Source organism: Macaca nemestrina, chromosome 4 (assembly GCF_043159975.1).
Source record: "Macaca nemestrina isolate mMacNem1 chromosome 4, mMacNem.hap1, whole genome shotgun sequence".
In the NCBI taxonomy this organism is placed as follows: domain Eukaryota; kingdom Metazoa; phylum Chordata; class Mammalia; order Primates; family Cercopithecidae; genus Macaca; species Macaca nemestrina.
In genome coordinates, this window is record NC_092128.1 from 118,306,068 (window position 1) to 118,326,459 (window position 20,392).

Below are 20,392 nucleotides of genomic sequence, written 5' to 3' on the forward strand. Positions count from 1 at the left end.
CAGGAATTGAACTCAACTCTGTACCAAGCGGACCTAATAGACATCTACAGAGCTCTCCATCCCAAAGCAACAGAATATACATTCTTCTCAGCACCACATTGCGCTTACTCCAAAATTGACCACATAGTTGGAAGTAAAGCACTCCTCAGCAAATGTAAAAGAACAGAAATTATAGCAAACTGTTTCTCAGACCACAGTGCAATCAAACTAGAACTCAGGACTAAGAAACTCAATCAAAACTGCTCAACTACATGGAAACTGAACAACCTGCTCCTGAATGACTACTGGGTACATAACGAAATGAAGACAGAAAAAAAGATGTTCTTTGAAACCAATGAGAACAAAGATACAACATACCAGAATCTCTGGGACACATGTAAAGCAGTGTGTAGAGGGAAATTTACAGCACTAAATGCCCACAAGAGAAAGCAGGAAAGATCTAAAATTGACACCCTAACATCACAATTAAAAGAACTAGAGAAGCAAGAGCAAATACATTCAAAAGCTAGCAGAAGGCAAGAAATAATTAAGATCAGAGCAGAACTGAAGGAGATAGAGACACAAAAAACCCTCCAAAATATCAATGAATCCAGGAGCTGGTTTTTTGAAAAGATCAACAAAATTGATAGACCACTAGCAAGACTAATAAAGAAGAAAAGAGAGAAAAATCAAATAGATGCAATAAAAAATGATAAAGGGGATGTCACCACTGACCCCACAGAAATACAAACTACTATCAGAGAATACTATAAACACCTCTGTGCAAATAAACTAGAAAACCTAGAAGAAATGGATAATTTCCTGGACACTTACACTCTCCCAAGACTAAACCAGGAAGAAGTTGAATCTCTGAATAGATCAATAGCAGGCTCTGAAATTGAGGCAAAAATTAATAGCCTCCCAACCAAAAAAAGTCCAGGACCAGACGGATTCACAGCCAAATTCTACCAGAGGTACAAGGAGGACTTGGTACCATTCCTTCTGAAACTATTCCAATCAATAGAAAAAGAGGGAATCCTCCCTAACTCATTTTATGAGGCCAATATCATCCTGATACCAAAGCCTGGAAGAGATACAACAAAAAAGAATTTTAGACCAATATCCTGGATGATCATCGATGCAAAAATCCTCAATAAAATACTGGCAAACTGAATCCAGCAGCACATCAAAAAGTTTTTCCACCATGATCAAGTGGGCTTCATCTCTGGGATGCAAGGCTGGTTCAACATATGCAAATCAATAAACATAATCCAGCATATAAACAGAACCAAAGACAAAAACCACATGATTATCTCAATAGATGCAGAAAAGGCCTTTGACAAAATTCAACAGCCCTTCATGCTAGAAACTCTCAATAAATTCGGTATTGATGGAACATATCTCAAAATAATAAGAGCTATTTATGACAAACCCACAGCCAATATCATACTGAATGGGCAAAAACTGGAAGCATTCCCTTTGAAAACTGGCACAAGACAGGGATGCCCTCTCTCACCACTCCTATTCAACATAGTGTTGGAAGTTCTGGCTAGGGCAATCAGGCAAGAGAAAGAAATAAAGCGTATTTGGTTAGGAAAAGAAGAAGTCAAATTGTCCCTGTTTGCAGATGACATGATTGTATATTTAGAAAACCCCATCGTCTCAGCCCAAAATCTCATTAAGCTGATAAGCAACTTCAGCAAAGTCTCAGGATACAAAATTAATGTGCAAAAATCACAAGCATTCTTATACACCAGTAACAGACAAACAGAGAGCCAAATTATGAATGAACTCCCATTCACAATAGCTTCAAAGAGAATAAAATACCTAGGAATCCAACTTACAAGGGATGTAAAGGACCTCTTCAAGGAGAACTACAAACCACTGCTCAGTGAAATAAAAGAGGATACAAACAAATGGAAGAACATACCATGCTCGTGGATAGGAAGAATCAATATCATGGAAATGGCCATACTGCCCAAGGTAATTTATAGAGTCAGTGCCATTCCCATCAAGCTACCAATGACTTTCTTCACAGAATTGGAAAAAACTGCTTTAAAGTTCATATGGAACTTTAAATGCGGGATTGCCCGCATTGCCAACACAATCCTAAGTCAAAAGAACAAAGCTGGAGGCATCACACTACCTGACTTCAAACTATACTGCAAGGCTACAGTAACCAAAACAGCATGGTACTGGTACCAAAACAGAGATATAGACCAATGGAACAGAACAGAGCCCTCAGAAATAATACAACACATCTACCACTATCTGATCTTTGACAAACCTGACAGAAACAAGAAATGGGGAAAGGATTCCCTATTTAATAAATGGTGCTGGGATAATTGGCTAGCCATAAGTAGAAAGCTGAAACTGGATCTTTGCCTTACTCCTTATACGAAAATGAATTCAAGATGGATTAGACACTTAAATGTTAGACCTAAAACCATAAAAACCATAGAAGAAAACCTAGATAATACCATTCAGGACATAGGCATGGGCAAGGACTTCATGTCTAAAACACCAAAAGCAATGGCAACAAAAGCCAAAATTGACCAATGGGATCTAATTAAACTAAAGAGCTTCTGCACAGCAAAAGAAACTACCCTCAGAGTGAACAGGCAACCTACAGAATGGGAGAAAATTTTTGCAATCTACTCATCTGACAAAGGACTAATATCCAGAACCTACAAAGAACTCAATCAAATTTACAAGAAAAAAACAACCCCATCAAAAAGTGGGCAAAGGATATGAACAGACACTTCTCAAAAGAAGACATTCATACAGCCAACAGACACATGAAAAAATGCTCATCATCACTCGCCATCAGAGAAATGCAAATAAAACCACAATGAGATACCATCTCACACCAGTTAGAATGGCAATCATTAAAAAGTCAGGAAACAACAGGTGTTGGAGAGGATGTGGAGAAATAGGAACACTTTTACACTGTTGGTGGGACTGTAAACTAGTTCAACCATTGTGGAAAACAGTGTGGCGATTCTTCAAGGATCTATAACTAGAAATACCATTTGACCCAGCCAACCCATTACTGGGGATATACCCAAAGGATTATAAATCATGCTGCTATAAAGACACATGCACACGTATGTTTATTGTGGCACTATTCACAATAACAAAGACTTGGAATCAACCCAAATGTCCATCAGTGACAGGCTGGATTAAGAAAATGTGGCACATATATACCATGGAATACTATGCAGCCATAAAAAAGGATGAGTTTGTGTCCTTTGTAGGGACATGGATGCAGCTGGAAACCATCATTCTCAGCAAACTATCACAAGAACAGAAAACCCAACACCACATGTTCTCACTCATAGGTGGGAATTGAACAATGAGAACACTTGGACACAGGAAGGGGAACATCACACACTGGCGCCTATTGTTGGGGGGGTGGGGGGAGAGATAGCATTAGGAGATATACCTAATGTAAATGACGAGTTAATGGGTGCAGCACACCAACATGGCACATGTATACCTATGTAACAAATCTGCACGTTGTGCACATGTACCCTAGGACTTAAAGTATAATAATAAAAAAAAGTGTCATAAAACACTTGGTTTTACATGATATAAAATGTCTTCTACGTCACTTCAGTTACTCCCTGTGGCTAATTAAAAAAATGAGTATATATTTCATATGCCTTGGCGAGTTTCAGGGGATTTATAAGTTAACAGTTGATATTTTCCCCCATTGGATTAGGAATTTTACTTGTATTATCTGATCTTAAATCTTTATCCACTCTTCCTTTGAGCTTCTCTCTGCCTCTGTCCACTTCATATTGTACCATCATCCTCCTCCCCTATACTCAAGCAAGGTGAGGTAGTAACTATTACACTTAATAATATTCAGGGAATGGAATAGTTGAGAAAGAACTGAGAAATTAAATATATATATTATAAAAAAGTGATAGCAGGTGAGGAAGAATTTGACTTAGAAACTGGTTTTGCATTTGTCTGTCTTTTGCATTAAAATCCTTGTAAGCACTTGGAGCTAAGAAATGAAGTTCAGATAAGCCTTGTGTAACTCATGCTTTTGTCATAATTATTTTCATACATCACTTTACAGGAAGCAATCCCAACAAATTTCTTCCAGTGATACAGCTACTTATATCATTTCCCAGGGCACATATTACCTGGAGTTCAAATGTTTGAACGGTGGTTCCTGTTTTGTTATATATAAACTGACCTAGGAAAATTTCTTCTCCTTCACATTTTTTTGTGATGCCCTATAAAGAAAGCAACAGATATAGAGATTGTAATGAATGGATACAGTTGTGTTTTCAAAAAGAAGAAATAATTCACCAGATATCTCTGATGTCCACCGGGGCACAGTGCTGTGATCATGCCAGTACTAATCTATGCACCCAGAGGGCATTTAACAAGGGACCAGTGAGGCCAAAGGCTGATCACGGGACTGACTAGAAGGACAGAGGATGGATGGACACATAGATAGATAGATAGATAGATAGATAGATAGATAGATAGATAGATAGAAGACAGAAGACAGATGAAAGATAGATGATTGATAGATAAACAACTGATAGATGAAAGACAGATACATACATGTAGAGAAAATCCCAGCATTAACTCTGGTCTGATAACTGTATTTGCAATAAGCATACTTTGAATAAAATAAAAATGGGTCCCCATATTGAACTGATGTTTTCCAAAATGAGATAAACATAGGCCAATTGCTAGATTTTGATCACACAAATAATTTCCTCTAAAAAGTAAGCTTCTGTTGACTGATAAAAACACTGATTTTTTCTTTGTATGCAATTTCTTTTGTGCTTTTTGTTCTTCCTCTCAACCCTTCAGATTGAAGATTTGTGAGAGGAGAATGCACTGCTGCAAACTAATTCATTACGTGAATCTGAAGTTTATTGTTAGGTTCCTTAAATTGTAGTAACACAGCAAAATAAAGAGTACATTCGTTAAATCATTTTATAATAAAAATATTAATATCAAACTATAACTTTTTATTAAAAGAGTTGGATACATCATGGTTACATAATGTACTGACAATTATATATGTATATATGACTCAAGCCTCATATATTCTCTTTAGCTTGAGAGGAGTGCTAGTTTTATTTTTACCTTCTTTATCACCTCCTTTTTTTTTTTTTTAAGAAACAGATCTGATGGAATACTATGCAGCCATAACAAAGAACAAGATCATGTCCTTTGCAGGGACATGGATGGAGCTGGAGGCCATTATCCATAGCAAACTAACACAGGAACAGAAAAACAAATACCTATGTTCTCACTTATAAGTGGGAGCTAAATAATGAGAACACATGAACACAAATAGACACTGAGATCTACTTGAGGGTGGGGGGGTGGGAGGAGGGAGAGGAGCAGAGAAATACCTGTTGGGTATTACTACTTACTGTCTATATAACAAACCTGAACATATATCCCTGAACCTAACATAAAAGTTAAAAGAAAAACAAACAAACAAACAAACAAAAAAAACGGGGTCTGGCCATGGTGCCCAGGCTGGCCTCGAATTCCCGGGCTCAGGTGATCCTCCTGCTTTAGCCTTTTAAGGAGGTGGGATCACAGGAGCAGCTACTGCACCCAGCCCTTTTATCACCTTGTTTTGATTTTACTTGTTTCATAAATTCTCTAATGTAGAAGAAAATAATGAGAAGCAGTTTTTATTACTAAAGGATCCCTGCCTTTGGGATTCACCCATAAGTTTTCTAAACAATGAATATGTTCACCTTTCTGAGATGGAACTTAGCTGCTCAAACTCAACTTTTCAGACACCACTTGCAGGTGGTGCGGGCTTCTATGAAAGGACAGCAGCCCTTTGTTGTGAAACTCCACATATGGAATGTAGAGGCATTTGGGTGGCATGTAAGGCAGGCTGTTTAACCCGGGGCCCTCCTCCAGATGGGAAGATCAAATAATTGAAGTAAGGCATAAACCTATAAGGCAAAAGTGGGAGTAGACAGTAAAACCAAAAACCAAACCAAACCAAAACAAACAAAAACAAAAACAAAGAAAGAAACAAACACCAAAAAGTGAAGATGACCAAATGGCAGCTGGAGAGAAAGAACACAAACTACTCTGGCTGTAGGTGGAACCAGCAGTGCAGGACTTAAGCGGCAGGTTCCCAGAAAGGCCGGAAGAGGGAGTCCACGTGGGGCGGGGAGGTGTGGGGGAAAGGAGCCTGAATCTGCGGTTTAGCTGACAGTCATTTCAAAAAGCAGTTACAACCCCTCCACGCCCCTCCAGCCCCGCCTGGCCCAGCAGAGGGCTCTGTTCTTCCTCCCATCTCTAAGACCACTGCCGGCACCGCCCCAGAACCGCCCACAAGAGCATGACCCCTGCACAAAGTGGTGGCCCCGCGGCCCTCCTCTCCCCAGCAGTTCCTGGTGTAGTTGGCCAGGCTGGTACCTCCTGTGCACTGCAGGAGTCCTCTCAGGGTCAACTCTCCTGATGGCACACTTGTGACTCCCAACGAAATGGCCTGACCTGATGATTCCCGGGGCAAACTCACGACATATAAGCCTCATCGTGAGCGCAAACGTGCGCGCAAAGCTTCCTGCTGGCTTTGCACCGCCTAGCAATTCATGTGACAAGCATCACAGACATGGGAGTAGAGCGTTGTACAGGAAACAGACCATACGCACAAGGGGGAAAAGTGGGGCTAGGAAATCCAGACCCGGAAGCGAGCAGAAGAAAGTGAGACAAACCTACAGTTAATGTCTTCAGAAGCATAAGAGAAGGTACTGCCTTCATAAAAGAAAAAAAAAATAGGTTCTAAAAAAGGGAATATGTATAGAAACAAGAAGTCTCAGAAAGTATAATCATGACAGCAGGAATGAAAATTTCCATAGAGGGGTTAAAATATGAATTGATATGATCTTCCAGCAGGTGGAACAAAAAACAGAAAAGGGAAATAAACACTTTTTAAAAATAATAAATTAGACAATAAGTTGAATCCTCAGGATGCAGGCATGAAATCCCATGACAACAGTTGTGCATCAGGCCTACCTAACAAGGCTGGAGCAAAACGCTGAGGGCGCCAGAGGGATATCTCGGGGAAAAAGAAAAAAGAAAATAAATGAATAGAAACTGAAGGAAGGGATGAAGAATGGAAGAAATTTATAAATTATCTCATGTGAATCAACATAATGGGGGAATATTTGTACTTCTGAAGAAGAATTTGGGAAAGTTTTAGTAATAGGAATACAGAAAAACTAAGCAAATAAAAGAAAAATAGGCTGGGCACCTGTGGCTCACGTCTGTAATCCCAGCACTGTGGGAGGCCAAGGAGGGAGGATCCCCTGAGCCCTGGAGTTTGAGACCAGCCTGGGTAACATAGTGAGACCTTTATCTCTACTAAAAGACTTAAAAAACAATCCCGTGAGTTTGAAGTTGCAGTAAGCTGTGATTGTGCCACTGTACTCTAACCTGGGTGACAGAGCTGAGACCCTGTCTCAAGAAAAAAAAAAAAAAAAGTAAAGCAATTATTACAGTCAGAAACATAAAAAAATGGAAGAAAGTAGTATTTAAGTACACTAAATAGTTCAACTGAGAGCTGTTTTGTTCACATAGTCACCGTGAAAACATTGAGTATTGCTTGAACAAAAAGATAATACGGTCTTCTAGCAGTGCCTCAAATGTTAAACCTACATTTACCATGCTATCTAGGAATTCCAGTCTTAGGTATACACCCAAGCAAAACAAAAACTCATGTCCACACAAAAACTTGTACATGAATGTTTATTGAAGCATTATTCATAATGACCAAAAAAATGAAAATAATTCAGATGTCCATCAACTGATGAATAGATAAATAAAATATCATATATCCATACAATGAAATGTTATTTGTCAATAAAAAATAAATGAAATATTGAGACATACTATATCATAAATGAACCTTGAAAACAGTATGCTAAGTTAAGCCATTTGCAAAAGATCACACATTATAAATGATTCAATTTATATGAAATGCATAGAATGGTAAATTTATTGAGACAAAGTAGATTAGTGGTTGCCAGGGGTTGGAGGAGTACACTAGGGGAATAGGAGGTGATGGCTAAGGGTTATGGGGTTTCCTTTTAGGGTAAGAAAAATGTTCTAAAATTGATTATGGTGATGAATACACAACTCTGTGAATATACCAAAGCCACTGAAGGGTGTCCTTTAAGTGGGTGAATTAATTGTTATGGGAATTATATCTCCAGAAACATGTTTTGTTTTTTAAATCAAGACATACACATGTTGGGAGGATGGAAGTGCCATGGAAAAGATCAGTATACTCTTCACTTTCCATGAGAGGATGTCATAACTAAAACTGAAAAATCAAGAAGTAATGGTAAAAGCCAACATGGAGGCAAGTACCCAAATAAACATCTAAAATTGTTGCAAGTAGAAGCTCTGGGATAATGAGAATTGGAGATGTGGAGAAGTGGGACAAGGAATAACTTATTTCTTTACAAACTTTATGGAAATACTTGATTTTTACATGTACATGTATAACTTTGATAAAAGTAAAAAAAAGTTGAATAATATAAATCATTTGGTCCAACTCTCTCTCTTTGTAGGTGAGAAAGCGAAAGTCCAGGAAATAAGTGACACAACTAGTTATCTGTACTAGTTCAGAGGACAGCCCCTAATTCCCAGCCAACCACCTTCTATCAGGCCAATCTGAATGACAAATTTAGATAGCTTCTTACATAGACAGAAAATTCCTTGGGTGCACTGGAGATGTTTCCTGAGGGAGACACCTTCTCTGAGATGTGCTCCATGGTAACAGCAGTAGGTATGATCTTTGTAGCAAGCTTGATTAGGGTATGACCCTGGGAACCTGGAAAAGCCCAGCAATTTCCAGGGTAGACATCCGGCTGGAAAGAAAACACTGAATTAATCTCTTAACTAGTTATGTGAATCCATTCCCACAATACTGATCAGCTAATCACTATTGACTGCAGATCTCTCTTATGCCTATAAAATAGGAAAACTCCCAAGACACCTCTAGTGTGGTTGCTTTTCCAGAGCACTGTATGCTCATATCAATCAGAGTCCTTTATCATATGAGCATGTTTTCTTTCATTGCTCTAACTAGACTGTAACCTGTTATAAGGCAGCTAGAGGGCATGAGTGGGGTGCTGGTAAGGCTAGTGATGGTGGTAGTGAGGATGATGGTGGTGACCACTGTAGTGATCATTGTGGTGATGATGGGGTGGTAATAATGGTGGCAGTGGAGGTGATGATGATGGTGGTAGTGGTAATGGTGATGGCAATGGTGGTCATGGCAATGGTGGTGGTGGTAGAGGTAATGGTGATGGTAGTAATGGTAGTGGTGGTGATAGTGATAGTGATAATTGGAGTAGTAGTGGTGAAGGTGGTGATAAAGGTAGTGGTAGTGGTGGCAGTGATGGTGGTGGTGGTGGTGGTGGCAACAGTGACATTGGTGGTGGTGATGATGATGGACATGGGGGTGGTGATAAAGAAAGATGGTGATGGAGGTGGCGGTGGTGGTGGCAGTGATGGTGGCTGTGGTGGCAGTGATGGTGATGGTGGTGGTGGTGATGGTGATGGACATGGAGGCTGTGATGAAGAAAGATGGTGGTGGTGGTGGTGACGAAGATGAGGGTGTTGATGGAGATGGGAGTGGTGGTGGTGATTATGGTGATAGAGAAGAAAAATGAGGTCTACTACTTTGTAGATATAAACTACAGACTGGAATAAGATCAATGGGTTTTACCCCTGAAAGTTCTAAATTTGCGACTAACTTCAGGTGTATGGATCAAAGTTGAGAGGTGCTCTGCTGTCTGTTGATGGCTACTGCCTTTAGAATGTAACTGAAAAGTTTGGTGGGGATCTTACTTGGAGATTTCTCCTGTTATAATTAGACTTAAGAACATGTGGTCTGAATAGCACTTAACACAGTACAGTACTGGCACTTAGCAGACAAGTACTTTCAACAAATGTTCGTTGAATGACTGAAGTTTTCAATGGAAAAGTATGGTCACAGAATCAACTTACAGAAAAGACATGGAATGTATATGTTTTATTTGAGAATAAAATAATCTAGTTTACTAATCTTAAAATGATAAATAAGTAAATAATTAATCATAGTTTACTAACCATAAAATAAGACATAATTCATGCAGTGTACTGACTATAAAAAATGTAATGAGATGATTTCAGGTTCTGTAACAAGTTCGGACACTCTTATATTGCCTCTATTTTAAAATTAACATTTTCATGATAAATAATAAGAACAAAATTCTAAAATAGAAATAAGTGATTCTTAATTTAGCTTTACCTGAAGAATAATATCTGGAGGCATTTCATGATTTAGGAAACTTATCCCATGCCAGTACAATTTTGCTTTATTATTTTTGTAACTTTCTGAGGTCCCAGCTTCAATGATGGAGGCTCCTAAAATTATAAAATAAGTTTTAAAATAAAGAAACAACATACACCATTCAAAACACATCATTTGAATTTTAACAGTGTCTCTAGAAAATTATTACTGGGCAAATTATAAGTGAGGTAAAATTCATACTTAGGAATTGATAGGAAAAGTATGACAGTTTTCACTACCACTGAAATTTTGTCATTTTGAAGAAAACAAGTTTTCTCTGTTTAGTTTCACAAAATGTAAGATAAAAATTGAATTTTGAGGCAAGTAAAGTAGAGATGAGAACATTATATGGATTCTGTATCACCTAAAACGTACATAGATCTCTATATTTCAACAGCTCATGCGATAGATGAGACTTCCTGTCATCCCCATTCACTCAATAACAAAAAAAGCAGAAAACCAACAACGCTCCAAATGTCCTTCAAGTTACATTTGCAGCAATTATGCAGATTCATTGAACTCAATTTTAATAAAATAAATATGAAATATACTCATCAAACATTATCCCTTCAGGTTACTTCATTTTAGAAGCAAAATGTATTTTATACATAAGAAATAAAGAAAATGCAAATGGCTTTTTCAAATTGCATTTGCATAACACACCACAACACTAAAAATACATGTGCCTCATCAAGTTTTTTTTTTTTTTTTTTTTTTTTTTTTTTTGAGACTGGGTCTCACTCTGTTGCCAGGCTGGAGTGCAGTGGCGCAATCTTGGCTTACTGCAACCTCCGCCTCCCGGGTTCAAGTGATTCTCCCGCCTCAGCTTCCCGAGCAGCTGAGGCTACAGGCGCCCACCACCACACCGGCTAAGTTTTTGTATTTTTAGTAGAGACGGGGTTTCACCATATTGGCCAGGATAGTCTCCATCTCTTGACCTAGTGATCTACCCACCTTGGCCTCCCAAAGTGTTGGGATTACAGGCATGAGCCACCGCACCCAGCTGATTATCCATACTTTTTCTTAGATGACACACTTTTTGAAATAGTAAATGAGTTCCTAGAGTTGCCAGATTTGGCAAATAAAAATACAAGATGGCCATTTAAATTTGAATTTCAGGTAAACAAAGAATAAGTTTTTAGTTGTAGTCATACAACTTTGGGATATATACATACGATATTTGGGATATATTTATACTAAAAGATTATTTACTATTTGTCTGAAATTTAAATTTAACTGGGATCCCTTCATTTTATCTGGAAACCCTATGTGTACTTTGTTTTTGAAGGCTGATACTGACTGCCCACTCACTATTCCTACTCGACCAAGTGGCTGGACAGAATCTACACTTTCACCTGCTAATGTGAGGACTGAGCACCCCATCCCCATAATCCTTTCCAGAAAAAAATTAAAATTTTAGTGTTGTGGAATTTTGAAAATAATTCATATTTATTCATTTTATCATTCATTAAGAAATGTAAGTCAGCTTTATTAAGATATAATTCACATCCTAAACAATTCACTCATTCACAGTGTGTGACTCAGGGTTTTGTATTATATTCTTAGAGTGGCACAGCCACCACAATCAATTTTAGATCATTTAGTCAGCCCCAAAAGGAACCCATAGCAGTTAGCTGTCATTCCCCATTTCCCCCAATATCCCTCCCCAAGCTTTGGCAATTATTAATTTATTTTCTGTCCCTGTATGTTTACCTATTCTGGACATTTCTTTTGCTGCTCCCTTGTAGTCAGTCACAGTATGTAGCCTTTTCACTAAGGCTACTTTCATTTAGCCAATGCGTTTGAGGTTTATGAATGCTGTAATGAGTATAAGAAGTTCATTCCTTTTATTGACTGCAGGTTAATATTCCGTTGTATGAATGCATCTGTTATTCTTTGTTGATGGACATGGGGTTATTCTCAATTTTGGTGATTATGAATACAGTTGCTATAGATATTCTTGGCAAGTTTTGATGTGAACATGTTTCAATTTATCTTAGATAACTATGTAGAAGTGGGATTGCTGGGTCAATAAGATGTTATATTGAACTTCATAAGAAATTGTCAGACTTTGCCAGAGTGGCTGTGCCAGGTTACATTCTCACCCACAGTGTATGAGAGGTCCATTTGGTTCATGCTGTTGCCAGCACTTAGTATGGTCAGTTTTGTTCTGTTTGGCATTCTAATAGGTGTGCAATGATATAACATTGAGATTTTAATTGACATTTCACTAATGAATAATAATGTGAGGCATTTTTTCATATACTTTTTTGATATGCATATATCTTCTTTAATGAAGTGTCTTCTAAATCTTTTGCCTATTTTGTATCAGGTTGTCTGTTTGCTTAATTGAGGCTTGACAGTTTTCTATAAATTCTGGATTCAAGAATGTGTGTGGTTTCCGAATATTCTCCCCCAGCCTGTAACTTGTCTTTTCCTTCTTGTAACTGTTTTTTGGCAGAGCAGAAATTAATTTTGATGAACCCTGTATTATCCATTATTTTCCTTTTACAATCATAGTTTTTGATGTTGTGTTTAAGAAAAGTTTTTCTAACTCTAAAAAATTTCTCTTATTTTTTTCCTAGCTTTAAGTTTTATATTTAAGACTGTGACCCATTTGGGGTTAATTTTTACAAATTGTGGGTTTGGGGCCAAGGCATTTTTTTTCCTTTTTTTGCATATGAATGTCCACCTGTTCCAGCACCACTGACTTGCCTTTTTTCCGTTTTTCAAAAATCTATTCACCACGGGTGTGAACTACTTCTAGACTTTTTGCATTGTTCCATTGATTTCACGAGTACCACATGCTCTTGATTACTGTAAACTTATAGTAAGCCTTAAAATCAGGTAGTGTGAGTTCTCCAACTTTGTCCCTCTTTTTCCCAAAACAAATTTGACTCTTCTAGTTCCTTCACCATTCCACGTACATTTTGAAAACAGGTTGTCAATTTCTACAAATAATTCTGCTGGGATTTTGATTAGGATTGTATTGAATCCATAGAAAAGCTGGACAGTATTGTCATCTTAATGGTATTGAGTCTTCAAATCCATAAACATGGTATACCTGTCCATTTATTTAAATCTTTGTTTATTTCTTTCATTATTATTTTTTAGTTTTTAGCTCTCAGTTCCCACATTTTATTACCCTTATACCTAAGTATTTTATGTTTTTTACTGCATTTATGAATAGTGCTGCTTTTAAATATTTTCTAATTTTCTATTGTTAGCATATAGAAATTGTGTATATACCCTTGAACTTGTAAACCTCACTTATTCTAGTAGATTTTTTTGGTGGTTTTTCTACATAAGCAATCATGTTGTCTCTGAATAGAACCATTTTTATTTCTTCCTTTCTAATTTGCATGCCTTTTCCCCTACCCTCTGCCTTTCTTACTCTCTCTCTCTCCCAGTTTTTCTTCATTTCCCTTTCCTGCCTTTTGTAAATATTAGTTGCAATTTTTAATTTTTTTTTAATTTTTTAATTTTTTTGAAACTGAGTCTCGCTCTGGGGCCCAGGCAACGGCACAATCTCGGCTCACTGCAATCTCTGCTTCGCCTTGCGGGTTCAAGCGATTCTCCTGCCTCAGCCTCCTGAGTAGCTGGGATTACAGGTGTGCGCCACCACACCTGGCTTTTTGTATTTTTAGTAGAGACGGGGTTTCACCATGTTGGCCAGGCTGGTCTCGAACTCCCGACCTCAAGTGATCCACCCGCCTTGGCCTCCCAAAGTGCCAGGATTATAGGCGTGAGCTACTGTGCCTGGCCTCCATTTTGATTTCTCTATTAGCATTTGGATATCTCTGTGTTTTAAAGTAATTATTCTCATGGTTACAACACACATACCTAGCAGCTCATGGTTTATTTAAGAGTTAACTTTTTATCATTCAAGTAAAATCTTTACATTTATAGATGCCCATTAAATCTCACCCACTGACTTTTCCTTTATGGTTGTCATAGTGTTAAATCTACATATATTAGCCCTCCACCCCCGGATAATGCCATACATTTTTTCCTTTCAACAGCCATACATATTTTGAAGTACTTAAAGAAAAAAAATTACCTCATCTTTTGTTGTTGTTGTTTTGAGATGGAGTTTCACTCTCGTCACCCAGGCTGGAGAGCAGTGGCATGGTCTAGGCTCACTGCAACCTCCACCTCCTGGGTTGAAGCTATTCTCCTGCCTCAACCTCTGGAGTAGCTGGAATTACAGGCATGCGCCACCACGCCCAGCTAATTTTTCTATTTTTAATAGAGACAGGATTTCACCATGTTGGCCTGGCTAGTCTGGAACTCCTGACCTCAGGTGATCCACCTGCCTCAGCCTCCCAAAATGCTGGGATTACAAGGTATGAGCCACCGTGCCGGGCCACCTCATCTTTACTCACAGATGAGGCTGTTGCTCCTTCTTCGTTCTTTAAGTCCCAAGTTTCTTTTTGGTGTCATTTCTATTGAGCTGAAGAACTTCCTTTAGTGGATTCATTGGCAGAGAATTTTCTTAGTTTTTCTTCATCTAAGAGTGTCTTCATTTTGCCTTCATTTCCTGAAAGATATTTTCACTGGATCTACAATTCTGCATTACTAGATCCTTTCCTTCAGCACTTTAAACATGTAGTTTCCTTCTCTTCTGGTCTCTTTAACTTCTGGTAAGAAATCTGTAATAATGCATTTTTTTTTTAGCTTCTTTCAAATACTTTTCTTCATCTTTGATTTTGAGCAATTTAACTATGATGTGTCTGGATGTCATTTTCCTTGAATTTATCTTGTTTCTGATTTGCCATGCTTTTTGAATCTGTAAATTTATTTTTTATTTTTTTAAATCAAGTTTGAGATGTTTTTGGTTATTACTTCTTTAGATTATTGTCCTACATTGGTCTCCTCTTCATCTCCCTCTGAGACTACAAGGATAAGAATATTATACCTTTTTATAGTGTCCTATACGTTTCTGAAGTTGTTTGCATTTTTTTCGAACATTTTTTCATTCTTTGAATTGCATAATTTCTTTTGATCTATCTTCAACTGCACTACTTCTTTCTTTTTAATTTTTAAGTTTGGGGTACATGTGCAGGTTTGTTACATAGAAAAACTTGTGTCGTGGGGATTTGTTGTACAGATTATTTTGTCATCCAGGTGTTAAGCCTGGTATTCATTAGTTATTTTTCCTGATCTTCTCCCTTCTGTCACCCTCCATCCTCCAATAGGCCCCAGTGTGTGTTGTTGCCCTCTATGTGTTCATGTGTTCTCATCATTTAGCTCCCACTTATAAGTGAGAACATGTGTTTTTGGTTTTCTATTCCTGTGTTAGTTTGCTAAGGATAATGGCCTCCAGCTCCATCCATGTTCCTGCAAAGGACATGATCTTGTTCTTTTTTATGGTTGCATAGTATTCTATAGTGTCTATGTACAACATTTTCTTTATCCAATCTATCATTGATGGGCATTTAGGTTGGTTCCATGTCTTTTCTATTGTGAATAGTGCTACAGTGAACACATGCATGCATATATCTTTATGAAAGAATAATTTACATTCCTCTGGATATCCTAGTAATGAGTTTGATGGTTCAAATGGTATTTTTGTCTTTAGGTCTTTGAGGAATCACCACACTGTCTTTCGCAGTGGTTGAAATAATTTACACTCCCACCAACAGTGTATAACCATTCCTTTTTCTCCACAACCTTGCCAGTATCTGTTAGTTTTTAACTTTTTGATAATAGCCATTCTGACTGGTGTGAGATGTTATCTCATTGTGGTTTTGATTTGCATTTCTCTTATGATCAGTGATGTTGAGATTTTTTTCAAATGATTTTTGGCCATATGCAGGTCTTCTTTTGAAAAGTGTCTGTTCATGTCCTTTGCCCACTTTTTAATGGGGTTGTTTTGTTTTCTTGTAAATTTGTGCAAGTTCCTTATAAATGCTGGATATTAGACCATTGTTGGATATAGAGTTTGCAAAAATTTCCTTCCATTCTGTAGGTTGTCTGTTTACTCTGCTGATAGTTTCTTTTTCTGTGCAGAGCTCTTTAGTTTAATTAAACCCCATTTGCCAATTCTTACTTTTGTTGCAATTGCTTTTGATGTCTTTGTCATGATATCTTTGCCCATGCCTATGTCCTGAATGGTACATACAACTTTCAGGCTGAGACTATGGGGTTTTCTAGATATAGGATTATGTTGTCTGCAAACAGGTATAGTTTGACTTCCTCTCTTCCTATTTGGATGTGCTTTATTTCTTTCTCTTCCCTAATTACCCTGGCCAGGACTTCTAATACTGCGTTGAACAGGAGTAACTTCATAGGCAATACCTAGGTTGTCTTCCTGGGTTTTTTATTTTTTAATTTTTTTTTTTGGTAGTTTTGGCTTTTACATTTAAATCTATGTTCCATTTTCAGTTTTTTTTTATATTTGATGTATGGAAGGGGTCCAATTTCAGTCTTCTGCATATGGCTAGCCAGTTATTCCAGTACCATTTATTGAATAGGAATACTTTCTGCAATGTTTGTTTCTGTCAGATTGGTAGAAGATTAGATAGTTGTGTGTGACCTTATTTCTGGGTTCTCTATTCTGTTCCATTGGTATATGTGTCTGTTTTTGTGCCAGTACCATGCTGTTTTGGTTACTGTAGCTCTGTAGTATAGTTTGAAGTTGGGTAATGTGATGCCTCCAGCTTTGTTCTTTTTGCTTAGAATTGCCCTTGCTATTTTTGGTTTCATATGAATTTCAAAATAGTTTTATCTAGTTATGTGAAGAATGTCAATGGTAGTTTAATAAGTATAGCATTGAATCTATAAATTGCTTTTGGCAGTATGGCCATTTTAATGATATTGATTCTTTCTATCCATGAACATGAGATGTTTTTCCATTTGTTTGTATCATCTCTGATTTCGTTAAGCAATGGTTTGTAGTTCTCTTTGTAGAGATCTTTCACCTCCAAAATTATCTGTATTCCTGGGTATTTTATTCTTTTTATGGCAATTGTGAATGGGAGTTCATTACTGATTTGGCTCTTGGCTTGATTTTTGTTGGTGTATAGGAATGCTAGTGATTTTTGCACATTGATTTTGTATCCTGAAACTTGGCTGAAGTTGTTTATCAACTTAAGAAGCTTTCGGACTGAGACTATGGGGATTATGTTGTCTGCAAACGGGGATAGTTTGACTTCCTCTCTTCCTATTTGGATGCCCTATATTTCTTTCTCTTGTCTGATTACTTTGGCCAGGACTTCTCATACTGTGTTAAATAGGAGTGACTTCACTACTTTTTTTCTCTATTTTTGTTTTTCTATTATTAAGCATATATAGTCAATTTTTATTTTAGATATTGTATTTTTCAGTTCTAAAATTCCATCTGGTTCTTTTTATTCTCTTGGCTGAGAATAGGTATCTTTTCATTCGTTTCAAGTGTACTTACTTTTACCTCATAAAGCATAATTATGCTAGCTGCTTCAAGCTTTGTGTGACAATTCGAACATCTGTGTCATGATGAGGTTGGCATCTGTTGTCTTTTCCCTTGGTAGTTGGTCTTATTTCCCTAGGAGTCTGCATGCCAAGTAATTGTGATTTGTACCCTAGACATACTGAATATTATATTGTAAGACTCTGAGTCCCATAAAAATCCACTAGGGAATGCTTTCATTTGCTTCATCAATCAGCCTAGAAATGTGAGTCCTCCCTCCTTTTATGGGTGGTGGTTCCAATCTCAATTCAGTCCTCAAAACCTTTGCTACAGGCCTGTCATGTCCATGTACCACTCAGGGGTTAGTCCAAGACTTGAGTCATAGTTTACATCATTGCCAAATGCTCAAAGCCTCCACTTTGCTGCTTTGAGTCTGTTCCCACGAATGGGCAGCTGAGAGGTGAGGCCAGAAGCTGGCCACAAACAGACAGGGGAGCAGGCGTCTTCTTTGCAGCTTTGCCTTCCCAGGCTTTCTCCCCACACTCTCTGGACCACAGAACTACTTTATTCTGCGTCTTTGGCTAGAAAAATGGGGCCTCTCTCAGTTTTAGCTGCCCAACCTGCTGCCACATTTGCAGCTCTGTAATTGCTGCCTGCCTCAGCCTACGCTGCAAGAGAAAAGAAAAGAAAAAAGGAAACTCCCACAGGCTCACAACTACAGTTTTTGGTTCCCCTCTTCCAACTGCCTGCTTTGTTTACTTTTCAGCCCACTCAGGTAGTTGCTTTTTGAATTTTGTCCAGATATTTTTTTCATTGTAATCAGGTGGGAAGGGACTTAACAGGCTTTCTCCATCTTGGCCAAAGCCAAAGCAGAACTGACATTTGTTTCCACATCTGTGGTTACAGAGAAGCCCGATTATCTCCTTCTTTTCCTCACTCTTCATGCGCTACTTGTGCACCTACATTCGTCATCATAGGCTTTTCAAAATGGAAGTTGTAATTACATCAGTTGATGTAAATACATCAATACAAAGAAGAAAGCATTTAAAAAGTGTATCAGAATGCCAAGACCAAAAAAAAATAAATAAAAAAATTAAAAAATTAAAAATAAAGAACTATGGTCCTTCTCCCATCTTACCTTAACACTCATGCTTTAGGGCATCAGGTTCGGGAAAGTTCTGCCCTCTAACTCACTCTCTCAAAAAACACACACTCTCAAGCCTGAGTAATCATGCTGTTCCAAATGCTCTCCAGTTCATGTAAGCTGGAAATTTATCTCCCTGGCATAAATTTGAGTATCAATTGATTAAAATTAGCATTACTATGTGTTTTATATTTCCTTTCTCCTTCTGTCCCCTTCTTCTTTCCTTCCACATTGTTCACTGAACACATATTGCTCGTAGTCTATTATAGGCAGAGCATGGTAGAGAAGATTAAGGTTAATGATTCATAGCCTTAGCCCTTAAGAATTAATCTTAATTGAAATATATTAGGAACATTATATATAACCTTTAAACACTGTCATTTAATCCCTAATAATGCATTTAGATTGGTTATCATAGTCGTTTTAGTATATAACAATGTAAAATGTCCTAATATTTTGTGCCTTTCACAACTTCACTGTGGCATCTTGGCTTTCTTGGTGGTTCTTTTAGATGCATGTTAATGAAGTTGCACAGGCTTTAGTCCCTGGAACATTTGCACACAGAAAGCAATCAGTGACAACTATTTCTATTCTCTTCTTCATTATCTAAATTGATTAATTTCCCCCCTCTCAAGTTACCAGATAAACATGTTTTCCTCATAAACAAATGTAGAGGGTAGAGACACTCCTGAAGTATTGTTTTTTTAAATGTTCCTCTTTTCACTTTTTCTGTACTCACCGGCCGACTTCAGAGCATAATCAGCCATCTGGACTTGGTCTTCTCTCAACTTTTTAAGTACATAATTGACCAAGTTTGACATTTCCTGTAGAAATTTTAGAAACAGTTTTCTGTTAACAATGTCTGCCAACTGCTTGAGTTTTGACCATTCGTTTTATTGATTTGGACCTAATTTGCAAAATTAGAATAGCAGTGAGCACCTGTCAGCTGCACTCTGAGCCAGGCACTGTGCATGTGTCGTGGACTGACATCTTCGTGGCTCCTGGGAGTGTCCCTCTCAGGGATACGACGTAAATAAAGCCAAGGTGTGTTCAGGGACTCCCACAAGGTCACGCAGCATGGTGGACCTACGGTCCCTTCTGAAGCCCTAACCACTGCATCACAGTGCCCTCCCGGTGAGGTGTGAGGTGAGGTTGTGCTGTGACCTACTGTGTTCCATCCCTCATTAGTGTCCTGTGGTTAGCAGTAAAGACTGAAAGACTTGAACATTCTAGAGTTACTTGGGAATCAAGGCAGTTTACACAGATTACATGATTACTTATATTAGACATTTTTCACTGACTCTAATTAATATTGGGTTCTGAAGGATGCTGTCATTCTAAAAAACAAAAACAAACAAACAAACAAACAAACAAAACCATAAGCACCCTAAGTAGGCGCAACAGTTTAAGTTCAAGCTGCCTAAATGTAACACCTTCACAGTGACAAGGATGAAATGGGGCCTGGCGGGCGGCAGGTGGTCTGTGTCAGATTGCTGCGTATTTCAAAAAGTAGACATTAGGG

General features: G+C 37.9%; 1 protein-coding gene across 6 annotated transcripts in view; it reads right to left on the reverse strand.

Moving 5' to 3' along the window:
- Nucleotides 1–20,392, reverse strand: part of LOC105492352 (Sad1 and UNC84 domain containing 3) — a 47,076-nt gene that overhangs the window by 3,984 nt on the left and 22,700 nt on the right. For 5 of the 6 annotated variants that reach the window (XM_011759367.2, XM_011759365.3, XM_011759368.2 and 2 more), the window contains 4 exons: nucleotides 19,610–19,694; nucleotides 10,295–10,410; nucleotides 8,700–8,867; nucleotides 4,137–4,229 (listed from right to left, as the gene is read on the reverse strand). In XM_011759367.2, coding sequence (XP_011757669.1) covers nucleotides 4,137–4,229; nucleotides 8,700–8,867; nucleotides 10,295–10,410; nucleotides 19,610–19,694 — 462 coding nt within the window. The remainder of the gene's footprint in view (nucleotides 1–4,136; nucleotides 4,230–8,699; nucleotides 8,868–10,294; nucleotides 10,411–19,609; nucleotides 19,695–20,392) is intronic. The other variant, XM_011759369.3, reaches the window with a different exon arrangement.